The sequence below is a fragment of the Gallus gallus genome, chromosome 4 (assembly GCF_016699485.2).
Source record: "Gallus gallus isolate bGalGal1 chromosome 4, bGalGal1.mat.broiler.GRCg7b, whole genome shotgun sequence".
Taxonomy (NCBI): Eukaryota; Metazoa; Chordata; class Aves; order Galliformes; family Phasianidae; genus Gallus; species Gallus gallus.
In genome coordinates, this window is record NC_052535.1 from 146155 (window position 1) to 169745 (window position 23591).

Below are 23591 nucleotides of genomic sequence, written 5' to 3' on the forward strand. Positions count from 1 at the left end.
ATTCAGAGTTAGGCTAAGGCTAGCTTTTGTCTTGCAGGTCTGCAGCTTGTGGACAACGATGCAGTTCACTGCTACAAAGCAATGCCTGGATGCACACCCGGTTCTATGTGATAGCTCCATCAAAGTTACTAGTAATTTTAGGATTGATATTCTCAAATAGCAGGATGAAGCTGTTGCAAAGAACAGAGAACAGAACAAGGAGGAGAAAGGAAAGAATAACATGAGTCTGAAAAAAGGAGTTTTGGGAGTTCCTTCCAGGAGCATCTTTTGAGAAGGCACTTGCTCTAAGTAAGTGTTAATACCACTCTTACAGCTTTCTAGGGTGCAGAGCTATTTGGAAAATTACAAGTCCCTGTCATTGTTACTGCCTCCGTGCTCTTTTGAAGAAACACAAGACAGGGTTGCTATCCAATCTAGAGTGACTGAAAGGTCAAGGGAATGTGGAATATCCTGCTCTTGACTTGGAAGGTTACGGAGAAGCTTGTCTGTACTCCGCATGCAGCCATAGTGCCCTCCCATTCATCTCTGAAGCATCCTTTACTGACTAAAAGGAGAAGCAACTGTAGCTGCAAATAAAGGCCTTGCCAGGGCACTGTAACTCGCAGTGGCCTTCACCCCGCCAGGCAGCTGCTGCACTGCCAGAGGTGGCTGTTGCCAAGGAGCACTGTTAAGAATTCATTTTGCTTCCCTGTTCCAGTGTTAGCTCATCTCTGATGATAGCGTTGTTGCCCTCTTTCTTTCAGTGGTGAGAACTTGTCCCTTGGTCTGTTTGTTTTCAGCAATTCTAAGGAGGTTGCTGAACATCTAGAGAAAGTTCAGAGCAAGAACTGGAGGGCTGCAACACTATTGCATGATGTCTTGTTGGACCAGTGCTGTGCTGATATCAGTCTGTTTACTTATGCAACAGTCAGGGATGAGGGGGATAATGGCACCTCACAGATACTTTGGAAACTTTTTGTGAGGGTCCCTAGACTGGGAGGAAAGGAAATTGTCCTTTGTGTAGTGCAGAGAAAACTGGGTGATGTCTTTCAGGCAAGAAAATCTCATCCTTCCCAGTGTGTGCTAAGATGTTACCAGACATGTCAGCACAGCCACTGCATTGATGGCAGTCTGACCTGCTGGCGAGCAAGAAGAGGCATGTGCATGTGTGTTTGCTGGTGGAAACTTGACTTTTACCAAATTTCTGTGAAAGAGTTAAAGATTCACTTCAGCTATGCCTGTCATTCCCATGGTGTGCTGACTTCCAAAGCAATATTTTGAAGGGGCTTTTTTTTTGTGTGTGTGCTGTTTTTTAATTTCCTTTCTTTTTTGTTTTCTCTTTCTGTGGGATAGGCAGTTATTTGAACAGCTTTCTATTTGTATCCTGGACTAAGTGAACTAAGTTTTGCTCTGGAAATTCTGGATTTACTTCTAGGCATGTTGCTAGATAGAATTGGAAGAAAGGAGTAAGGGAATAAAAAATAAAATTAAAAAAAGCAACACCAACAGGCTTTTTCCTCTCTGTTACAATGACCTTAGCAAAGGATATCTAAACCCAGTATAGGATGTGGTTCCAACCCACCCTAGCATGGCTGTTTCTGTTTTCACGAGAAAACTGCTGCTTGCCTCTCTGCAGGATTGGATGTGATGATCTCAGACCTGGCTTCCCCCTCTGTACTCTCCTCTCTCCCATCTGGTGGCATTGACCTGCCACTTGCTGTGCTCTGAGTTCCTGGCAAGGAGAGAGGTCAGTGCCAGGCAAACACATGAATGTCCTTGGTGTGAAAACTGCTGCACATACATCTAGTTTATCTCTTGTTTCAAGGTTTGCTGGAGAGATAAGATGCCTTGTGGTTTGTTTGTTTGGATCACCGTGTTGCCTGCTGCATCTCTTGATGGTGCCTGAGAAGTGAAGGCAGGATTTGGGACAGGGTGTGTGTACATGCAGAGAGGAACATTTTCCAGCCAATTCTCAATCTTATGCTTTTTTTTCTCCTTTATGGAGTGATTAAAGGGTCAGATTTCAAAAGTTCAGATTATATTACTTTATTAAAAAAAAAAAAAACTAGATTAAATCAAGCATCCTAACGAATGGTGAACTGTTAATTGGACATCAGGGACAATTCAGGATCCTGAGATGAGAGCTGTTCTCACACCCCACAAAAAAAAAAAAAAAAAAAAAAAAAATCAACCCAAAAACTGAAGCTGTCCCCTCTGCAGTGTTCTGTTTCTCAGGCAAAGTGGTTTACCCTGGAACAGAGCAACACTGAAGTGATGTCAGTATTTCAGGAAACAAACTGGATGTTTCTTCTTCAGAAGTTTCACTAGCATGAAATATCAGTTAATGTGAAATGTAGTACCTATCTCTGCCTTTGTGGCACTTTTCAACAGAGAATTTAACAAGTGAAAGAACCATGGCTGCTTTTCGTGCCTATCCTAGGAATTGTGTGAATGAATATTCACATTCTACAGCTGGGAGCCTGCAGTATTAGGGAAGGCAATGATGTAGCCAGATGGTGTCCATGTCAGGAGGATGTCTAAGTCTACCTCTCACCCTGTTTGTGTAAGAACTGATGCTCCCCCACCTGTCTTCACAAGGCACCATCATCCAGGCCTTCCGTGTTCCCATCACTCTACTCTTCAAATACTCAGCTGGTGACTCTCTCCCTGCCCCCTTATGTGATTAGACACCGCACTGAACACTGCTCCTAAAATCTGGATTTAGGGCTAGCTCCTACATCGAAAGTCTGGAAGGCAAAACAAGATGAGTCTTCCTTGGGGACTGGTATGAGGAAATGATGCTCGTTACAATACTTTGCTCAGTACCTGTGAGTGCCCTGATACAACCACAAGTGGGCTGGAAAGCAACAAGATTGAAGCAGAGTCCCTCCCTCCCTCCCCAGGGAGGCTGTCCTAACTTTTCTCTCTTCTTTTTTTTTCTCCTCTCAACCATATTTATAACTCTTACTCCAGCTTGCCTTGCAACAAAAGACACTCCAGGAGACACAAAGCAAGACCTCAGTAGCATGATAGCTCAAGGCATCTCGGGGCTCGTGCGACCCTTGTTAAGTGGACTGAAAGTGAGTAAAACTCACTTTGTTTATTTCTGCAAGGTGACAGAGCAGAATTGCATACGATCAAAGCAGGTGTCAAGAAGAGGCTTCAGCTCCACATGCAAGCTCCAGTGTGCTTCTGGGGAATCAAGGTGAGTAAAATCCTTACCCATGCATCACTGCATTAGGAAGTATCTTTTCAGAAGGGAAATGCATTGAACTCTACCTTGGCCCCCCCAAAAGGGAGCTGGTGTAAAATATGATCTGTAAGGGAGTGGTAGATGAGGTTAAGTAGATGCTGATATGGGATGAAGATTGTTCAGGGAGTGGATCTGTGAGAGGTACTACTCCCTTGTTTCCAGAAGCTTCTGGAGCCATGAAGGCATTCTAAGCATGAATATAGCAACATGGCACAGGAGTTCGTGCACTACTGAGGTCCCATTAGGGACCATGAGGCCTTTAAGGAATGGGGATGGTAGGCAGGGCAGGTCAGGGAGTTGGGCATTCCTGCTGTGCAGATGGTGAGATTGATCAGTGAGGTTCTCTGTGAATGGCAGATTCTCTCACGTTTCTTGTTTCTGCTGCTGTAAATGCAGAGTGGGGAACTGATGTTGTCTGCCACCCTAGGAAGTAAAATAACCTCTCTAGGCAATTGGAAACCCCACTGCAAGCTGCCATGCCTTCCTGCAATGTTTTTTCTGACAGAGATGTGAGGAATGTAGATCAAATCCTCATCTGCTGAGGTGGTGGCTGTAGGTGCCAGAGGCTGTACAAGACCACATCACATATGTCCAGCCAGGCTTCCAAGTGCATTGTCACATGCTGAGTTTTGCTGAGACTGCTTACTTAGGTTAGGATATAAATTTTGTCATGGTTGTTGAGTCTGTGAGTTGAACTGTGCTGTGAATGTTGGTCAGAAGTTGCCCAGATCTGGAGAAGAAAAAGCGCATGCTGTTTCTCTCTTGTTTGTAGATGCAGTTTCCACAAGTCAGTGCTGACTGATGCTGATGGCCTTGTCCTTAATGCTACTAGATTAAATCCTGCAGGCCGTCAATACAACCAGTTATTTTTCCTAAGCAAGGATTGCATCAACACTGAGGAGGTTACTCAGCATGGTTGCTCTGTAAATTGGGCTGAGCATGTCTTATCATGAGAAAGCCCACTGTGATTGAGTTTACAGAAGTAAGCACTCTGTGAAGGAATAAAGGGCAGAAAAGGAATGGTCAACAAGTAATTCCCTTAGGAAGAGAGGGGGAAACAACGTGTGAATGACAACATTATTTATTGCTTATTACTATTGGATCCTGTGGAATTCTTGTTATTACTGCATTTGGGATTAATATCCCAGGCTCCACAACATACTAATGCTTTCCTTGCCTACAAACGCACCTGCACACCAGAGGCAGTGCAGAGCCTCTGCACTTATTCACTCACAGCTGAACATTTATTCTGAGAGGAGTTTGGTAAAATGGGAACTATTTTGGGTCAGCTCAGATTTGAACTGCTCTAATTCATGCATTCCCACTGAGAACTGACAATCTGAATGTCTTCTAGTATGTGTAGTGTAATCTTTCAAGAAACAGGGCTTGCATGCACATCTCCTTGTCTAGTGCCACGGCTCTAGTACTCAGCCAAAATGCTTTGGCAGAGGATATGCAGGAGAAGGTGGGATACTCTGATTTTTGCAAACTTTTCCTACAGCTCTGCAGACCCAGTGACAGTGCATTTTATAAATCGGGATGGAGAGCGACTCACAACCACGGCCAAAGAAGGGGAGAGTCTCCTGGAAGTTGTAGTCAACCAAAACTTGGCCATTGATGGATTTGGTAGGTGTTGCAGATGGGTATGTACTCTAAGGTGTTCTGTGTTTGTACTGTGACCAGTGGGTGCTTGGGAATAGCACAGCTGCACACACGGTACTGTGCTCTGATGAGAACATGGAACATAGGGAGGATGTATACATCTCTCTTGCTAATTTAATCATCAGGACTTAGCTATGCAGTCAGCTTTCCTTGAATTGCTTAAACCTGGGGTCCCAATTTGCATATGCTCACTGGCAAGGTTCTCTTCCCAACAGCTGCTCGCTGGGCTGGCTTACCACACTGACCCACACTGCTGCCACTGGAACTCCAGTGGCACTGTGGTTGGTTGGTTGGTTGGAGTTAAAGTATGAATTTGAAAACCGTGATCCTCCCAGAGCAGAGACAGGCTGAAGTCTATCTTCATCTGTTGTGTCTTCTGGTGTCTCTTTCGACATGCTCTAGATGCGTTAAAGGACCTTTCCTCCCACTGTTTCCAGAGATCATCTCCCCTTACCCCCATGTTTTTTTCTGATTTGCTGTCACTCCTTCACTTCTCCACCAGGTGCCTGTGAAGGGACACTGGCCTGCTCCACCTGTCACCTCATCTTTGAGAAAGATGTCTTTCAAAAGCTGGATGCCATCTCAGATGAAGAGATGGACATGCTGGACTTGGCATATGGACTCACTGAGACGTAAGTATACCTGCTGGCAGCAATAGATGCTCAAACCTTATTCTGTACTGCGATTGTGCCTTTAGAGATGTTTTCTGTTGTGTCTTTTACTCCTGTGAAAACTCATCCTGAATCAAATTTTCCAATGCGAGCCGGGACTTTTTTCTTTTACTGTGGAAACAAATGAACCTCAGTTAATATTTTCTTCTCAGATCTCGCCTCGGATGCCAGGTGCGCATTAAGAAGTTGATGGATGGTCTGACGGTGCGGGTCCCTGTGGAAGTATCAGACATTAGGAGTCAGCTGGAGGTTGGAAAGCAAAGCAAACAGTAACCAGAAGCAGCTCTTGCACAGCTTGCTTCCTTTAGGTGTGGCGGGACATCTTGCTTTATGTTAACAGCAGTACTCTGCAGCTGGTTTACAGTAAACAGTACAAGTCTGATTTAGTATATATGACTGTTAAGCAAATCTCTTATTTAAAAAAAGCTAAATGCTAGGATTTTCAATGCAAGTTTTAAATAAGTGCTTAAGTGCATCTCATGAGCACAACTGGATGAAAAGACATGGTTTTACAATTCCCTGCATGTGTGGCAGTAAACATCTGTGCTGTGTGTAACTCATCGTCTCCTTCTAAATTCAAGGATACCATTCTTCTATGTAGCTACTGGGAATTTTGTGATGTTCTGTTACTTAACTGCAGAACAGATTTTTCCCAATTTGGGAAGCTTGAGAAGAGAGAGCAGTTCCAAATGCAAGACTGTGCTACTTGGCTTGATGATATCGACAAGCTTAGTCTGCTTAGCAGAAACATTTGAATGCACGTCACTGAATTGTTATGTGCCATGATATGCTAATTTCTCCAAATATCACATTTTCTCATTAATGTACTACAGTGTACATAAAATAAAATCCTAATAATCAGGCTTTTAGATCTGTAAATGTGCTTTCCTTGTAACATCAGTCTGGTTGCATTAGAATTAGTCTAAGGGGAATTTAGATGTAGTAACCTACTGTCCCAGTTTACGTGACTGTTTTTTTCCCTTTGTGTTTGAGCAACTATGTCAATCAAATATTGCCATCCGAATGTTGTAGAGAATCTATGACATGTAACCAGATGTAGTGAAAATGCTCAGTCTTTACCCAAAGCAGTGATGGAGCACCTGATGGAAAGGCAGGGCCAATCCAGGGGAGCTCAGGTGTATGCAATGTACCTGAGTGATGGAAGGGATGGAGCCAGGATCCACCCCTTCCCAGACCTCATTTAAGGGTTGGCAGCGGAGCTGAGGGTATCTTGCTGGAGATCCCTGTGTACCTGAGGCCTTCCAAAGGTAAATGAGTTTTCTTCCTTTGTTTCTGCATCCACTGCTGCTGCTTTTGAGTTTGTCATCATTTGCTGCAGCCAGAGACTTTGTCACTCTGCTCATATTGCTGTGCTTTCCATCACGTAATAGTGTTATAATTAGATAGGTGAAAAATGAATTTTGTAGAGGGGGTAATATTTCTCATTAGACCTAGGGAGGACAGACACATTTGGCTATACAAATCCTCCTTTAGATTCTAAAGAACTGCAAAATCTAAGCTTAAGCAGCCTGGTGCAGAGTGGAAAACATCCTTTAAAGGTGTTTAGGTATATGAAATGATTTTGTCTGGGACAACCTCATGACTCTGCCTCCTTCTGGAGGTTTCCTATCTTACCCTCTGGCCCTGTGCTGTGTTTGTGCTGGATTCGCAAGCTGGGATCCACCTGGAACAGTTCAGAAAAAAATAGAGCATAGTCTTTGCCCGTCCCACAGCTTTTTAGTCTGTTGTGAAATGCGACTGTCAGACCGCATCTGAACGCCAGGGGCCGAAGGATGGTAACGATGAGGCTTCGCTCAGACACCAGGTGGAGCTCTTTGCACACCGGCAATTCACGAAACCCAGGGCAGGTAGGAAGGAAGAGGTTGCGGCTTAAACCTGAATTTCACCGACTTCATCATATTTCTGTTCTTCTTTACTCGGTCTCTTACACTGACTGGTGCATGGCTCTATCTGAGACGGCTCACAGCTGATAATTCCAGTGCTACCTCCATACTTCTTCGGGCTCTGCTCATCTCACCGTGGTTGAGGGTCAGAGTTGCTCACAGCAACTCAGCCCATAACTCCCCCACCTCAGACTCTGATTTTTGCTCTGGTCCATCATGCAATACAAAATGGAATGTCAGAAAACAAAGAGAAGGGACGTGCACTAGGAAAAATTTCAGGTGCTGCACATTTATTTGTGATTTACCATAGACTGCAAAAGAGATTTAACGAAAGCAGTGAAGCCATCAGGTACTGTACCACTTCTTGTCTTCCCACTCCTGATGCTGCCATTGCCCCTTTGAAAAGCGGAGTGTTTGGAGCTTTGCAGTTGTACTCATCAGCCAACTCCAGTTTGTGAGCCTGCAGCTGGACCACAGCTTGCTGCTGAAAAATGCCATTTCTTTATAGCCAGAGTGAAGCCATGAACTGTTGGGATGGTGAGTGAGGCTACAGCTGTAGGTTTGAAAGGGCTGTGTATTGGCTTTCACATTCCTCTCCAGTGCTGTTGCTCTTTGAAGAAAATGTTTCTGGGGTGAGGGTGAGCTGTTTGCTTTGAAATTTAGGTAGCAAAATCTTTGGCAAGTCTGACCCTTAAAGGTGCCACAGAGTATCAGATGGAGACCTGACTTTCCTGACTGTAGATATGTCAGAAATTAAATCAAGATGGTTGAAATAAACAACTGTAGCTGCCCATGGGCACTTCCGTCACAGTTTCTGTCAGCCTACAGGATAAGAGAACAAAATTATACATGCCAAGCAGAAATCAGAAGAGGCTGAATTGTGTGAGTCATTGTCTCCTCAAGGCAACTGAGCTGCTCTTTCTTGGCCTTGAGCTATAGTGGAAACAGGAACAAGAATGCTCCTTGCTTCCCAGATGGCACCAGGAGTACACAGCTGCCTGAGTGCTGGTGTCCAGAAGGGCCCAGAGTTGTCAAGACAACTTGGACTAAATCCCTTTATTTTTTAATCTCAAAGTGAGCAGAAAAATAGGTTTCCCTTCCCTGTGTCTATGCCTGAGAGCTGTGCATTAAAGGAAAATTTTGCTTTTATGGGTCAAAACAATGTGTATTTGGTATCATTTGTTTTGAGCATTTTTCTCAGGGGCTTTCTCAATCTTCCATCCCTAGGAATTCTATGGCTAATTTGCTATGTGTATTTTGTTGGCCTGGAAGTAAAGGGAAAGCTTCTGCTATCTCAGCAGGTGTAGGATTAGTTGCAAAAATGAGGGGAGCATCTTCATATCCACAAAGCTAAAATGCCAGTCCTGCTCGAGTGCCTGGACTCATGGAAAATGAGTGTTCCAGCTTTCACAGCATGCCTAACTGTCAGCTACTGCATGTAATCTGAATAAATATAAAAAAAATAAAAGTTAACAATGTTGAATATGAAAACAGTGTTGGCTACCAAAAGGCCTTGTTGGAATGAATTGTACTTATCACACTGGTAATTATTTCCCCAGTACGTAACTGAAGCCCATCTAGCACAAGGCTAAAAAACAGTATGATGAACCATAGGAGCAGGAGCCTGGGCAAAAATCTTTCTGACCAAGATGCACATTTTCTTAGTGCCAAAGTAACTGTTTTATTTAACGTGTAGCTTTCCTAAAGCTATAATGCAAACCTCCTTGGATACTATGTGTGCATCATCAGACTGCTATTGCAGCACTGCCTCTGCAATGCAGCCCTGTGCTCCCACAGGGATCAGTGGTTTCTCTTATCTGTTCTGACTAACTTTGTCAAATTTAGTTTATTAATAATTTCCCTTTGTTTAAAAAAAAAAAAAGTCAGTAAACATGGGGGTAGAGAAACTGTCCAGAGAAATGTGCCCATATTAGGCAGCCTCAGATGAGAGGAGGAAAATTTGTTTTGCCCCTCCCCTCCGTGTTTCTATAAACAAATCTTTTAACTTGTTCATAATTCTTTTAGGTTACACAACTTGAGAGCTCTTTCTTGGCACTTGGGTCAGGTCCTCCTTGTCTGAATCAAAACCAGCTCATCCACAGAGCCAGTCTACAAGCTGTCAGCTTGTTTGGAGCACAGATCTCCCATCCAAGTACAGATAACTCCCTCATAATATTTAGTGCTATTTCACCTTCCTGAAAAGACACAGATAAGAGTGATGATTGAACCTACTCATTGTATAGCAGTTCCTGAAAAACCTGTGCAGATTCAGTTTGCCTGTCATATGCAGACCTGGACAGCAGTAACAGAAACTTCCACATCTCCAGGTAGGGGCCATCAGCAGGGATAGTTTGACACTTTGTTAAAACAGCAGTAATGTTATCTATGCCTTCTGTTTGATGCTGTTTGGGCTCGTTTCCCTGAGAGAGAAACTCAAATAATGATGGTTACAGAGAAATAGAGATGGCAGAGGGTTCCTTATCAGCACAGGCCACCCTTGCAGGTCTTGGGGGGGAAGCATGTGCCTCACAGCATGTTTCAGTCTTTTGCAAGCACAACTACACAAGCACAGAAAGGACAGGAAAGTAGGAGCAAGGGGAATAAAAGGCGATCACTACATTGCAAACAAACCTGTGCCTCTTTTATTCAAATAGTTACAACCATAGGTCTGGGGAAAAAAGAAAACCAATACTGTGCATCTTTAGTGTCTGTGTGAGGAAAATGATAGAAGGTGGTTTGCCTTAGAACTATCTACACCGTTCATCATACAAGACCCACAATGGTGAGACAGGACAGAGAACACACCTGAGAGTTGAACACTTTGCACACAACAAAACATTTTCTGTACATCTTGTGATGTGGACTCTGGGCTTCCCTCCATCCCCATGGGAACCACAGTGTGTGAATTCAGAGTGCTGGACCAGATCCCAGGCACAGATATTGATCAGCACTTGCAAAATTCTTACTTGGTCATTTACAGATGTGTCTTGCCCTCTCTGCAAAGGCTGAATAGCAGTGAGCATCAGGCGATCCTCAAGTATGGCGATGGTGTGCACACAAAAACTTGCAAAAGGGTACTTCAGCAGGGCTACCGCTTGTCACTAAGATTCACGTATTTCTTCTGTCTTTTACCCATTCACTGTTAGCTGAGGAAAAGTGTGTCTCCCTGAGAGCAACATATCCGGAGCCGTTTTGTCTTTGAGAATTTTCCCATTGTTTTCTTAAATCCTATCCACCTACTGCAGTGCTCTCTGCTTATTTTAGAACTCAGAGGATTGTGGTGCTGCCAGCTGAGTCCCACTGTGGCAAAAGTTATTGTAAGCATTGGCCAGAGTGGCATCATGATGGTGGTGTAAGAGCCCACTAGCTGCCTGCTGTAAGTGGTGCCGTACAAGCAGCCTTCTGCCACACATTAAGTGTGGCAGAGTATTTTGATGAGTGGGAATACATTTCCCTGACACAACTTTAGCAGTGCTGTTAAAGCCTGAACAATCTCAGCTTGTTAGACTGTCTGACAGCTTCCTGGCCCCATGAGACTTTTGCTGCAGCACCCACTTCACAGCTTTCCTGGCTACTTCCACAACACTGTGACTTCATGCTAAAACCAACTGCTGCTTGGGCCCGTTTCAGTATAACTAGGAATTTGATTACAATCCCCATCCACCCTGCCTCGGGAAAGGGCATTCTGAACTGTCCACCCTCAGTTGCAGAAAAGATGTCACCTCTTACTAGGACTGGAAGGCCCAGCTGTTCCCAGAGGACACCACAGATGTTAAACTGTGATAGCTCTGTTCAAGCGACAGAACTACAGTCCTTCAGAGTAATGGTGGCTCTGTCAAATAATGACAAATCAATGGACAATTAACTGGGAAAAAAAAAATATGAAAGAACCTTGGGTTAAGATGTTACATATATACCTTCTGCCAGTGAAAGCTGGGCTTTGGGCTCTGTTTGGTCTTTCTGGACTCCAACATTAAGTAGAAATGAACACAGAGTTCTACCCCTGAGGGACAACAGGAAGATAAGCAGAGAGAAGTAGTGATTTCTGGGGTGGAGGTGAAGAATCTTCTTTTGGATGAATGGTGGTGATGAACAGGGAATAGTGGAGAATTTCATGCAAGCTTAAAATTTTAATCAATTCTGCTGGAGTATTTGCTGCCTCAGCTCTCCAGTCATCTGAACACAGCAATGGCTGAAGAAAAGAAAGCAGTTTCTCCTTTTCTGCTTCAGAAAGAAACGGAGTCAGACTCTGCCAAGGTCAGCAACTCCAGGGGCAGTCTGGTGACATCCAGACCCCGTGACACCTAGTTGGTGAAGTATCTCAAGTAGAAAAAGAATGTAACAAAAAAAGAATAAGAACAACATTCACACCCAAACCAAAATGAACTGCAAACCCCAACTTCACATACACATTAGCGTCACTTTACACTTACTGCTCAATGCAGCCTGCTAGATTCTTCACACCTTGATTTTCTGCTGCACATACACAGACAAAAAAATAATTCAGTTCTTCCACAACCATCTCCCTAGACAAACGTCTCTTCTGCAAATGCCACTGCATCACATTCCTCAGCAGCAATTTCTGCCAGTGGCTGACTCCTGAGCCACTCCATCCTGCTCCGCAGAAGTTCATTCTCCACTGCTTCTGCCTCAGCCATGGGACAGGTCTTGGTTTCATTGCATTTGAAATATTCCCTGACAGTGCTTCGAATGGAAGCAGGGAGGATGATATGGATGGTGTGACTGAATGTGTTGAAACCCTTGCTCTGGCTTGGCACCTGTGCCACCCCCACTGGCTTGTTCTCCAGCTTCTTAGGAGTGGAGGCACTTTGGAGGCTCTCTCTGTGCCCTGCTTGTGAGGACAGTATTGTTGGTTCATAGTGGAGCTGCCTGGAGGCAGACTGCAGAACAAGGGGGGTATTCTGCCCATAAAACACTGTCTGGGGGATATGGACTCTCACAGTCTGCAAGCCCTTAGATGTGCTTTGCTCATTGTGGCTGCTGGGTGAGTGATTGCTGCTGGTGTTTGCCAAGGACCTCTCCTCTTCCACTGGTGATCCCCAAGAATATTCTTTATTTGGGGCCATGTAAAAAGTTATCTTGGTGCGCTTCAGGCTTTCCTGGCTTGGAGAGCAGGTATCAACGCTTCTGATTTCAATGTGCTTCACTACCTTCTCCTTTTGTTGCTGCTGGTTGATCTGCAGGAATTTCTTGCTGGCTGGGCCATCAAGTGAAGGCTCAGGATTTTGTTCTAGCTCCTTGGGATAATCCAGGCTTTGGAGCTTCGGATCAGGCACCCCCGCAAATTCCAGCTGCCTCTCCTCTGTTTCCCAGTCAGTGTTGGTTAGTGGGCTTCCCGCTACAGCTCTGCTGACAGAAGGAAAACTTTTTCTCTCCTCAGAACAATGTCTGCTCTCTACAGTCTTGGGTTCATAGTCACAGCAACTGTCTAGGTCACATGGCTGTAAAGGCACAGGAGAGGTGACGGACTTGTGCCGCTCTTTTGGGGTCTTCTTGGCAATCCTGGGAGACACAGCATGAAGCCTGGCAGATGTGCCAAACATTAATGAAAGGGAAGAGACATCTGTGGGACTAACAGCTGATGACTCCGAGCAGTACGAGAAAGCACTGTCTAGGGAGCTAAGTGAGGATGCAGATGGGGATGTGGTGGAGGACAGGCTAGAGAAACTGGATGTGTTGGACAGGTTGGATTTCTGAAAGCTGAGCTTCTTCACCCTAGAGCTGGTCTGAGGTGACTGCCACAAATTCTGCCTGGCTTTATTAGCCCCAGTGCTAAGGCCTTCATCAATCAACTTCTGGCTCTCCACCTGCAGTTGCTTGAGCCTGTGGATGTAGTCTGTATGACTGCGCATGATGGTGGCATCACAGCTAGACTGGCGAGCCACTGGCTCATGGCTCTGAGCAGGAAGCTGGGAGCTAAGGCAGACACTGGGCTCTGATGAGCACCGGTCTCTGGCTGGGCTAAGTGAGCATATTGAGCCAATGGAGCAGAAGGAACCCTCCTCTTCGAGGAGGTCATAGCTGTCTGCACTGGCATTCTTCTGCGTTTTGCTTTGGTAGCAGGCTGTGATCTCACTGAACAAGTCCCAGTCTTCTTGCTCCTCATCAAGTAACAAGCCGCTGGGTGGTTCAAAAATGTCATCTGTTTTAGGTATCAGGCGATGCTTTGGTCTTTCCAAGTCATAAGCAGAGAATTCCAGCTCATCAGAGGAGTCATCATTCTGAGCCATGCCTAGAGTAGAAAACACAGATTAATCAATTGTCTGTGTCTCCTAAACACATACAGTACCTTACAGCCAAGGCATAAAAAAAAAAAAAAATATATATATACTACCAACTCCATTTTGTAAAGAGGAAAGCAAAGATGATCTGTTATTTTTCCCCAGGGACTAGACCAAGACTGGGAACAAAGTAAATATTTCTAGCTTGACAATCTAAGCTTTCACCACTAGCCTGCATTCATAGTACAGTTAACAGAAAAGTTAATCTCTTCCTGTTCAGTCATTTTGTTTGGAATGACTGGAATAGGTTGAACATCAGCCACAGAGAAAGTCCCACGTTCAGGGGCGCATTTAAGTTGTGAGAATTCAGCTGCCTTCTTTCCCCTTGTTTCTTAGCCATGGCTGGCAGGGAAAGGGAAAAAAAAAAAAAAAAAAAAAAAAAAAAAATCAAAACCAGCTGTTTTTTCAACACTTTTCTTTGGCAGAGGTGAAGGAGAAACAAACTGTTTTGCATTGAGAGTTCACCTATTACAAAGATTTTAACAATTTCTTGAAGATAGAATGTCACCAACTTACCCAGAGATCCCTCTGAGTTTCTGGAGTTTTTGTCCGGTCTTTGGAACAAGGAAGCAATGTCACCTCCAAAAATCTCTGCTGAGTTTTCAATCAGAAACTGTACTAACATGGCTACCTAGAAAAGACAAGGATTTACAAAGTCAGTATAATTAATATCTTGCTAGATAAATAATGCAATTCAAGTAATTCCCCTGAAGTTCCTTTTTATTTCAAAAAGATATAGTTTCCTACAGAATCTTTTGTTCAAACAGCTGTTCAGAATGCAGCAATATTTCTGTATTAACTACACCTGTGGCAAGGATATGAACCTTGGGAACTGAAGAAGCAAGCATAGCAATTCTATGATTTTTGTTGCTATCAAGTAACACCTCACAAACTATGAGCAAGGACTCCTCCCCTCCACCACATTTATTGCATACTTTGTCCCTGCAGGATAGCTTTAGATTCAGATGAAACAGCACTATCTAACTCCAGATGCCCCATTTTTCTTTAGCATGCTTGTCCTGAAGGGAATTTCAGCTAGTAAAGCAGTCACAGCTTCCCTTTCTACCCTACATAATCTGAGTGGCTGAATTGCTCCACCAGCTTGAGAGTAACTGCACAGGGGAAAGGGTGAAGCCCAGATACCACTCAGCTGGCAATGTCACTGATACTATGCCTCCCTTCAGTCTACAAAATACAGTGCCCATAAAAAAAATAGTAAAAGGGAAGACAATTATGAGACCAAACCTGTGAAAGATTACCTTCTTTGTAGACCTGCTTTCCTCCTCAGGCCCTGTGGGACTAGGTAGCCACAGCATGTTGGGTGCTATGCAAAGAGCCAGGTTAAATGCATTCATCTGATTCACAACAGAATTCTGCTCAATGTGATGAAGAACTCCAAAGAGGTGTCTGAGTAAGATAAGGTTGGCCTCTGGGAGCTGATTGACCAAGCTGTTCCGGGAGTGGTAACAGAAAAACAGCACTGTTCGTAAAAACCCACTCTTCAAATACTGGAGGCTGCCTGCCAAAGCTTTTGCCTGCCCTCTAAGCTTTTGTAACAAGTCTGAGACATTCTCATCTAATGATGAAGTCAGATACTGCCCTCTACAACATATGTGAGAGTCACAGTTTCACACCCATATTGCTCAACCATTCTGCTCACAGAGCCTTCAGCAGCCAAGGAACTTACACCCAGAACTCGTGGGTAGAAGTCCATAATGTCTTAACCAAACAAAGACCACCCAAAGAAGATGCATACAACTCCATGTCAGCAGTACATTAGAATGCCACCAGCTGAGCCTCTGCTGTAGTAACAATGCGAGGAGACCTAGGTCAAGTGGTAAGGTTCAAAAACTGAGCTGAACCACTAACTAGAAGAGATTCGGAGTGCTGAATATTCCTCTTGCTGCTGATAGACTTTTCTTGCTCAGGGCAGCAGTTTGAAGGCAGTAAAGCTGCTTTCAAAGTTCCAGTGATCACCTTGGAAGGGCTACTTCTTCAAACTGCCAATGTGATAATCAGCTTTATTTTGTGCACACAGAAAAAAAAGTTACAATAGTCAGAGATGTAATTCCACTAATATCTGAGGTATTTCTGATGGCTGAATTATTGCCATTTATCGATTTGATTGTTTTCATAATTTTAAATGGTCTTCAAAACACCATTGAAAGGAAAATGCTCTGATCTGTGGCACCAGCAATCTGCAATAGCTTCACTGTGACCTGGAGCAGCGACAGGAGCCTCCAAGAAGACGAGTCTATAGTTAGAGCCCTACACTCCCACTTCTCCATCAAAATAAGATTCATAAAGGCTTTTACAAACCTTTTGATAGCTTCAATCTTATGTGCCCGATTTTCTGTATCCACAGCTTCCATCCACAGTCCGTGCATGTCTGAGGATAGAACACTGTCAGGTATATTTCGGAGAAAATCCTGAATTAAATATATATATGCAGAGCAGTCTGGTCAGTTTTAATTTCCTTGTTTTGGTTTTATGATGCATATAGTCAGTGTTTATTCATGTTAAGCAGAAGATAAAACAAAAATGCAACACAAATACATTTCTCCTTCGCTCCCCATTTTCACCAAGCTGTCCTCAGGGCTCTTCATTTGCAGCATTACCGAACTGTGTCTATAGCTTATGACAGAAGAGAATAAACAGCCAGCTCTTGTGCTTGTCCCCTCAACCAGGACAGGGTTGATCTCCACTATGTTAGAGCAAGGACTGGTATTCAAGGCTGTGCATAGTTATGTTTGAAATATGTCTAATCAATAAGGACTGCTGTTTTCTGAGAGGACTTTACAAGAACTTAGCATATGCCTTGCATTGTAATATGTCTGACAGCCTTTTATATTAGGGCAGCAAAAACTAGAGACAACAAAAACTAGAGACAAGGTGTCTTTCAGCACTTCAGTTCCCAAATGGTTCTGACCAGTTTTAACAGGTCAGGTTAAACCTGTCAAGGTTTAAATCAGGTCTGACCATACAAATGCTAGGCTTTTTCCTATTAAAACTTGAGTCATACCCGAGTCTTCATCCTCCACTAAACACAATGTCTCTGCTCAGACTTGGTAGCAGTTTTCCTTCTTTCTTACCGTCTGATTAGCGGGTGAAGGCTTGATAGAAAATATTTTGTACAACAGCCCCTATAAGTGCCCTGCCTTGAGTCTTCCCTCTCTATAAAGATAAATCTTGCTTCCTTGCTGAAAGAGGAAGGTACGATTAGCTGAGATAGCTGAGTTATTCGGCCAAACACACCGTGATGACAGCTGCAGCCACAAAGACTGACTCTCCATCCACCTGGACATCATCTCCAGAGTTTAGCTTCTCCTTCAGTTCCTTGCAAGTCTTGGCATTGGCAGAACGTCTGAAAATGCCCCTAGTAGAGGGACCTTCATGGTACAGCAGGAGCAGCATATCCTAAGAGAAAGCCCAATTATTCATAAGAGCCAAACACTTCACCCTGTTGTTTATCTTATATCTCACATATTATAACATAATTAGTGTAAGAGCTGGTCAGCACTGGAAAGAGGACAGATATACAAGAGGTTTGTCATGACTTGACCAGGGACAAGAATCTATCAGCTAAGTTGCAGGTACACGAGTGCTCCTGTTCTTTGGCAAGTGGGAGACCAATGGCCTCTCACAGTGAGTAAGATTCAGGCTATATACCAGTACATAGTACACTAACATTGTTCCTTCTTCACTTGTGATTGTTTAGCTAGAGAAGCCCATTGAAACAGGATGGACATCTATACAACAAGTGATACAGGTTACGCAGGAGAGGATGTTTTCACTCATGCTGCTGAGTTAGATCTGAACCATGGGCAAATGTTGATCTTCTCATACCAGTCTTTGTAAATATCACAAATGATTTTAAATCCTTGGCAAAACACACTGCATTTATGTCAGCAGCCTAAACTACTCGTTACCATGATTGGCTTGGGAAGGATCCCATCAGGACAGACAGAGGACAGAGACATGCCGAAGAGTTTCTGTGGGGTGGTAGGTGACTGCAAAGGAGGGCTGTCTGTGGGTGCACTGGTGCTGCGCCGCAGGGCCCAGTCAATCAAGGACTTCTTCCTCTTGGTGTGCTTCTGTAGTGACTCTAAAAGAAAACATACATTCATTACACATATAGCTGTCATTCCTACTGGCCAGTGACTGACATGCAGCAGAGGCAGAGATCCCAGCAAATCAAGGACTTTCTACCAACTCATCGAAAATAACTTCATTGTTAATGAGGATGGTCAGGGGATACACAGCAGTTAAGCCACCTGTTCATCTTACAGTCATCAACAAAACTCTTATTCACTCAGCGTTCTTCAGGGAACCTTACCATCTATGAAATGCACATATGGCTTGCGACTGAAAGTTGATCAAGGACTGAATACGTTCACTGACAAATTTAGCACCTCTGCAATCATACCCTCTACACATGCAGTCAAGTATGTGTGTGACTCAGGGATATGCATACAACGCTAGGAAGAGTTTGGCACTGACACTGAAAACAGCGAAGTCTCATTCTGGTTATAAGGCACTCCTGCAGCTCTTACCTCTCCTCAGTTGCACTGGAGCTTGGAGCCTGGGTTTCAGGACAAACTGACATTGTTTCTCTTTTGGGTGCTGCTCAAGAAAGGATGCCTCTGTCCCATCAAGCAGGAGGGTGTGATTGTGGGTTCCTTGTTGCTGGTCAACAGAGTCCCGGAGACAGTTCAATGCAATGCTGAATGGATGTTCGTGCCCTGTTGAGCAGAAAGGTGTGCAAAAAGCAAGTAAAGTTGCACACATGCAAACAACTCCAAATCTGGACAAGAAGAAGCAGTCATAGCCAATGGTTGTCACTCCAATTGTGCCCCTAAAAAGTGATGCAAGAAGCTTCCATCTGAGGACTGAAGAGGCCAGGATGTACCTGTACATGTATGACCTTTGTTTTACAAATTAAATTCAGCAAGTTAAACCTGGACAGCCAGTCTCCATTAGCAGTCCTCCAGAACATCATGCAACAAATTTAGATTGCATGCAATAGATTTATTAACCCCATTACACCAAAAAAACACTGTAAGCATTAATCTGCACTGGAGTTACCCCACTATGACAGTCTAGGTACAAGAAATAAGACTTGGAAAATACCAGTTAACGCTCACAAGAAACAAATGTGCAGTGTAATGAACCTCAAAATAATGGTTTTTAAATGATTATGTGGTCTTTGGAGCTAATCTCTTTAATTAACCAGCATGCATTTCTTGGACAGCCTTAGGATGTGTTTATTGGGTTATCACTGAAAATACAATGTAACGTTGGGATAACTCATTTGGTGTGACTGTGCAGTATGCTATAGGACAACGGAGTCTGAGCAACAGCTGAACAGCTGATATCAGAGAAGCAAGAGGCAGTTAAAATACATCTAACAGCTTGGGACAAATTGCCGTATTTCTTTGCACTGTTTGTGAAATTTCACTGCCACATATACCTGAATCATTTTTCACTTGTTTCTATGGTACTGGAACTAAAAGAAAATAGGAGAGCTCATACCAATGAGAGGGTAAGCAGGGTCATCTTTTCCTGAGATCACCCAGAGGTGGTGGTCACTTGTCCTACCCTGGTGGTTGAAGAACAGATAAGAGAAAAAATGTCAGTTGAAGGGGGCCTAGATCAAGGTCCAAGAGGTTGCACACAGATGAGAAAACAGCAGGGAAAAAAAAAAAAAGTCTGAACAGGGCAAGGAGTTGGACAGACATGCATAGATAACTGCTGGACAGCCACATGGCTGGGAGGGAAGGCTGCTCTGTGTCACTTTGTATGATACAGAGTGGAAGAAAAAAGGTTCAGAAGAATATACTGAGAACCATGAGGATGCAAAACCACATAATGGTTTCCTGACTGTTCACTCGTAGGCTCTGACTGAAGAAATCTCTTGAAGCAATCAGCAAAGCTCTACCAGTCCAGTTACTGTGCTTTTTCAGCAGTGTTGATGCACTGGTGTCCCTCACTGTACATGGAGGGCACAGAGCGTGGGACTACTTTGAGCCTCAATAGGCCAATGCTTTTAGTGTGTGGTTCTTACTGTACCAACTATTCTCAATCTCCCTTTCCCTTGCATGCCACAGCACTGCCACCCTTGTATAATGTATTGGGATCACATGTTCTGTAAGCTGAAGAAAGATAAGAAATAGTAATCTTTCTCAAGACCGGAATACTACAGAGCACAGTGAGGAACTTGTTCACAGAATTACACATAAGCATGATACAAAAGAAATGATTTTCATATTACAGAAGGAGAATAAGACTTTGCAAGACTATTTTAGCGAAACATTCCACAACCTTCCTGGGTGCACTACTGGACACCGTAAAAGCTAACAAATACTGTAATTGCTAGATCACTGCAATGGGAAAGTCTCCTCTGATAACATCATGTAATTATTCACTATTTCACAGCTCTATTAATAATTCTTTGACAAGCTAGGCCCAAGCCTAGGCAAGCACGGAAGTCCTCTGAAATCTGAAGGACTTTGTTTCATGAAGTTTGAATTTAATGTAGGAATACACGCATGCCTGTGCTTCTAGAATTTTGCAGCCACATAAACGGATTACTCCTAGTCCAGTGAGTATCAGTGACCTCATGGTTAACTACAGCAAGTGAAGACTTCTCCACCTCTGCACTGTCCGAAAATCTGAATGCTGACAGCTTCCCTAGCTAGCATCCAGCAGTCCCTGCAAGTCACCTACAGGAAGTCCAAGCTGAACAAGTGTCTTCTTCATCACACTCTCTGCAGTTTCCACATTGGACACACTGACTGTGGTGGTCTAGAAAGGAAAACAGAGAAAAAAAATGTAGGCAGCCACTAAGAATGTACGGAGATCAGTTATATTGTAGCCTGAAAATTTAGCAAAAAAGCATCACTTATCTGTCTATTGCTTGCCTTTACTAAATATTCATAGAAGAGTCATGCTAATTTGAACTAGAATTGAATCACTGTTGAAGATGATATATTATGAAAACTGTTCTTAGCTACTTACTTATCACTGATTTATTATAACAGCCAAAGGCTTCAACGAGTAAAACAACCACCACCACCACCAGAGGAACTGGGTGGTGTTCAGATACTGTAGTCGATCATATTGGCACTTAACTGTAAGTATTACCATTGTCACTGCAAGGGGTAAACATGGCACAATGCTAATAAAGAGTGCCTGCAGTTCCCCTCTGAGGGGACAGTTGCCAGAAGGTATAAGTGACCTACCAAGCTTGGCATGAAGTCTAGAAATGCACTATTAAGAGACCAGAGTACATTCCAGCAAATTATTTCAGGACAACAAGCCAGCATTTCTTCCAGGACCAGTATCCTCCACTTACTATACTGAAAACAAGAATTACTGGTCACTCCGGCATAAAACATCACCAATTAGGAAGTGAAGCAAAATGAAAACAGAACAGATGCCAGAGGCCAAAAATAACATTAAGATATTTTTTGATAAGGGTCTCAATATCTTATGATTTCCCAAACAAAAATCCTCTGAGTGGGCTTCCAGCGGGAAGTATGCAGCTGCGCAGATGGACACCCTCTAAACCACCTGAGGTGAGGCTTAGATTTTAAACAAGCATAGCAGTAGCAGCAACACAGCCCTGCCCTCCCTCCACTATTCCATGGATCTCCATGCAGCATTGGTTCGATGACCAAGTTCTTAGTTTTACTTACAGAAGAACAGTTGTCAGCATCCAGCACAAAGATCTGAAGGGTTAGGTTCTTCAGGTATTCATTCTGTTTCGTTTCAGTGATATGCCTGAAAGTCAAAAGAAAAGGAAGAACCCTAAGGTTCGGATACAAGAGTTGCCAAGGAGCTGGTCCTTTGGACCATAATAAATATAGATTAATTACAACAGTAATAACAAGAGTGGTCATGTGCTCTTACTGGCTTCTTTATCTTTCTTTGAGACCCTAGACAAGCAAAATCCCACATGGCAGTACTGCATTGCAAGTAGGTACATTTAATACAATGGTGGAAGACCCCTTCCATCATTTTTGGATCATTGCTGCTTTCCACAAAATCAGGAGGTAAAAACTCCCCCTCTCTATACCTGGATATTAATGGAAACAACATACAAAAACATTAAGAAAGAACAAACTGGAACTTCTAGATGCCTTGAAATGCAAAATTTAAATCAAATAAAAAAACATCCAGAGAATCAATGCCACTTGTGACATTTCTACCATGATTAGCGAAGTCAATCTCCATCTCCAAAGGAATAAAGATGCTCCAACAACAACAACAACATCTTCTAACACTGTTCAACTTTTCTATCAACACCAGAATTCTACATTCAGGTTTCAAAGGCAGACATTTCAAATAGTAGTCACACGCTTACTGTGATGAAAAAAATCAGAGGGCAATTTGATATCATAACAGATTTCCTTTGAGGACTGTAGAGGAATGATCCAGATAAAGAATGAAAGGGGGGTCACTTACCACAGTAATGCAGACAGCCATTGTTCCTTCACATCAGCTGAGCTGAAGACAAAAAGGGAGGCAGATCATCAAACAAGTGCTGAGTAGGTAACAGCCTTAGGAAATTTCACCCAGTTTCACCTATATATAGCTGTAAATCAAAGTTCCTTCCTGCAAAGTCCTGGAACAGAAGCACAGTCCTTTCCTGCTTCTGTCTTATTTCAACATCCAATAGCAATGACAAAAAGATCCCAAGAATGAACAGGACTATATTTCCCGCCCAGGGCAGCATATGTTCCGATAAGGAACAAACGTCTTTCTATGATGCAGGAGTGAACACATCTTGTGGGACTTTACTATTTTTTCAGAGATCTTAATTACTATTTTCTTTCTACTATAACTTCCCTTCCAGTGTCTGCTGTTCCTATAAGGTTCTACTGCCAAAATGGGTTGTCCAGGTCTCAGTAGCATGAAGGAAATTGAACTGGTTTTGAGTTCGGACTAAAAGACAAATGACTGCTTGCATATCAGAGCATGAGTCCTAAGGCTAGGAATCCATCACTTGAGAGACACTATCCTGACCATTGGACTTGATGAGGTGGTAAGTACAAAACTAGGGTATGTTTCTAATCTCTTTTTCCACTAGAACGGCTGACCCAAGAAAGAAAAAGCACTTGGCTAGATCAGCTCTTTCTAGCCAAGTCAAGAGAACTCCTGTAGTCAGAATGACCCTTGAAGACTGCTGGCCTCTCTGCTTCATAGAAGAGTGCAATGCAGAGAAGTCTGAGCTAGTGGCAACCTGAGCTCGGTGTGGATATACCAATTCTAGACTCAATTTTGCCAGGCTATACTGAGCTCAGGCTAATAAGGTCACCTGCCTTTTGGCAAGCCTTATGAGCTCAGGTGTCTTTGAGATGGCATTTGGACATGATCTGGCTGTCTTCCAGCCTGCTCTATACTAGTGGTAAAGGAATTTAGTCCTGGCAAGAGATCATCTAGAATTTTTCTGTGATGTAACTAAACTATCCTTTGGAATGAGAAAAAACTTAAACTAGGACTAATCTCCTTCAGAAATGGCTGCTGGTAGGTACTGAAACAACATGCTTGTAGGTTACACGATGGCACAAGCTTGTTTGCTATGGCTGGTCTGGACATGGTACTCCAGGATATTCTGCAGTGGGGCCAGTCCCTGTTATAACAACAATGCCAAGGCTTGGTTCTCTAGTTTGAAAGGGTCTCAGAGACCAGCCTGCAGATACTTTCTTAAGACAGCTGTCTTCCAGTATTTAAGCTACTACCACACTGCCTAGTATGAATCCTTCACTCAGTGGGGACGAAGGTTTTTGTGGTAGAGTTCAGGGCTCTGCACTCTCAG

General features: G+C 43.5%; 2 protein-coding genes across 4 annotated transcripts in view; one reads left to right on the forward strand and one right to left on the reverse strand.

Annotated features, from left to right (window-relative positions):
- Positions 1–2635: 2635 nt before the first annotated feature.
- On the forward strand, positions 2636–9987 carry FDX1B (ferredoxin 1B). The gene is made up of 4 exons (XM_420169.8): positions 2636–3184; positions 4734–4858; positions 5397–5526; positions 5718–9987. The coding sequence occupies exons 1-4, from the start codon at positions 2775–2777 to the stop codon at positions 5836–5838; spliced, it is 786 nt and encodes a 261-aa protein (XP_420169.4). The 5' UTR covers positions 2636–2774; the 3' UTR covers positions 5839–9987.
- A 97-nt stretch (positions 9988–10084) lies between these two features.
- ARHGAP20B (Rho GTPase activating protein 20B) overlaps positions 10085–23591 on the reverse strand; it is a 30319-nt gene continuing 16812 nt past the window's right edge. For all 3 annotated transcript variants that reach the window (XM_420168.8, XM_025150523.3, XM_046940644.1), the window contains exons 5-15: positions 22238–22279; positions 21469–21553; positions 20498–20575; positions 19304–19370; positions 18325–18513; positions 17701–17876; positions 17027–17188; positions 16091–16200; positions 15031–15220; positions 14288–14402; positions 10085–13722 (exon numbers count right to left, since the gene is read on the reverse strand). In XM_420168.8, coding sequence (XP_420168.4) covers positions 11996–13722; positions 14288–14402; positions 15031–15220; positions 16091–16200; positions 17027–17188; positions 17701–17876; positions 18325–18513; positions 19304–19370; positions 20498–20575; positions 21469–21553; positions 22238–22279 — 2941 coding nt within the window. In that variant the 3' untranslated portion in view covers positions 10085–11995. The remainder of the gene's footprint in view (positions 13723–14287; positions 14403–15030; positions 15221–16090; positions 16201–17026; positions 17189–17700; positions 17877–18324; positions 18514–19303; positions 19371–20497; positions 20576–21468; positions 21554–22237; positions 22280–23591) is intronic.

Coding starts and splice junctions, on each gene's coding strand:
- FDX1B (XM_420169.8), top strand. CDS start 2,775: ATGATGCTCGTTACAATACTTTGCTCAGTACCTGTGAGTGCCCTGATA. Junction 3,185..4,733: donor TGTGCTTCTGGGGAATCAAG/GTGAGTAAAATC, acceptor CTTTTCCTACAG/CTCTGCAGACCCAGTGACAG. Junction 4,859..5,396: donor CTTGGCCATTGATGGATTTG/GTAGGTGTTGCA, acceptor CTTCTCCACCAG/GTGCCTGTGAAGGGACACTG.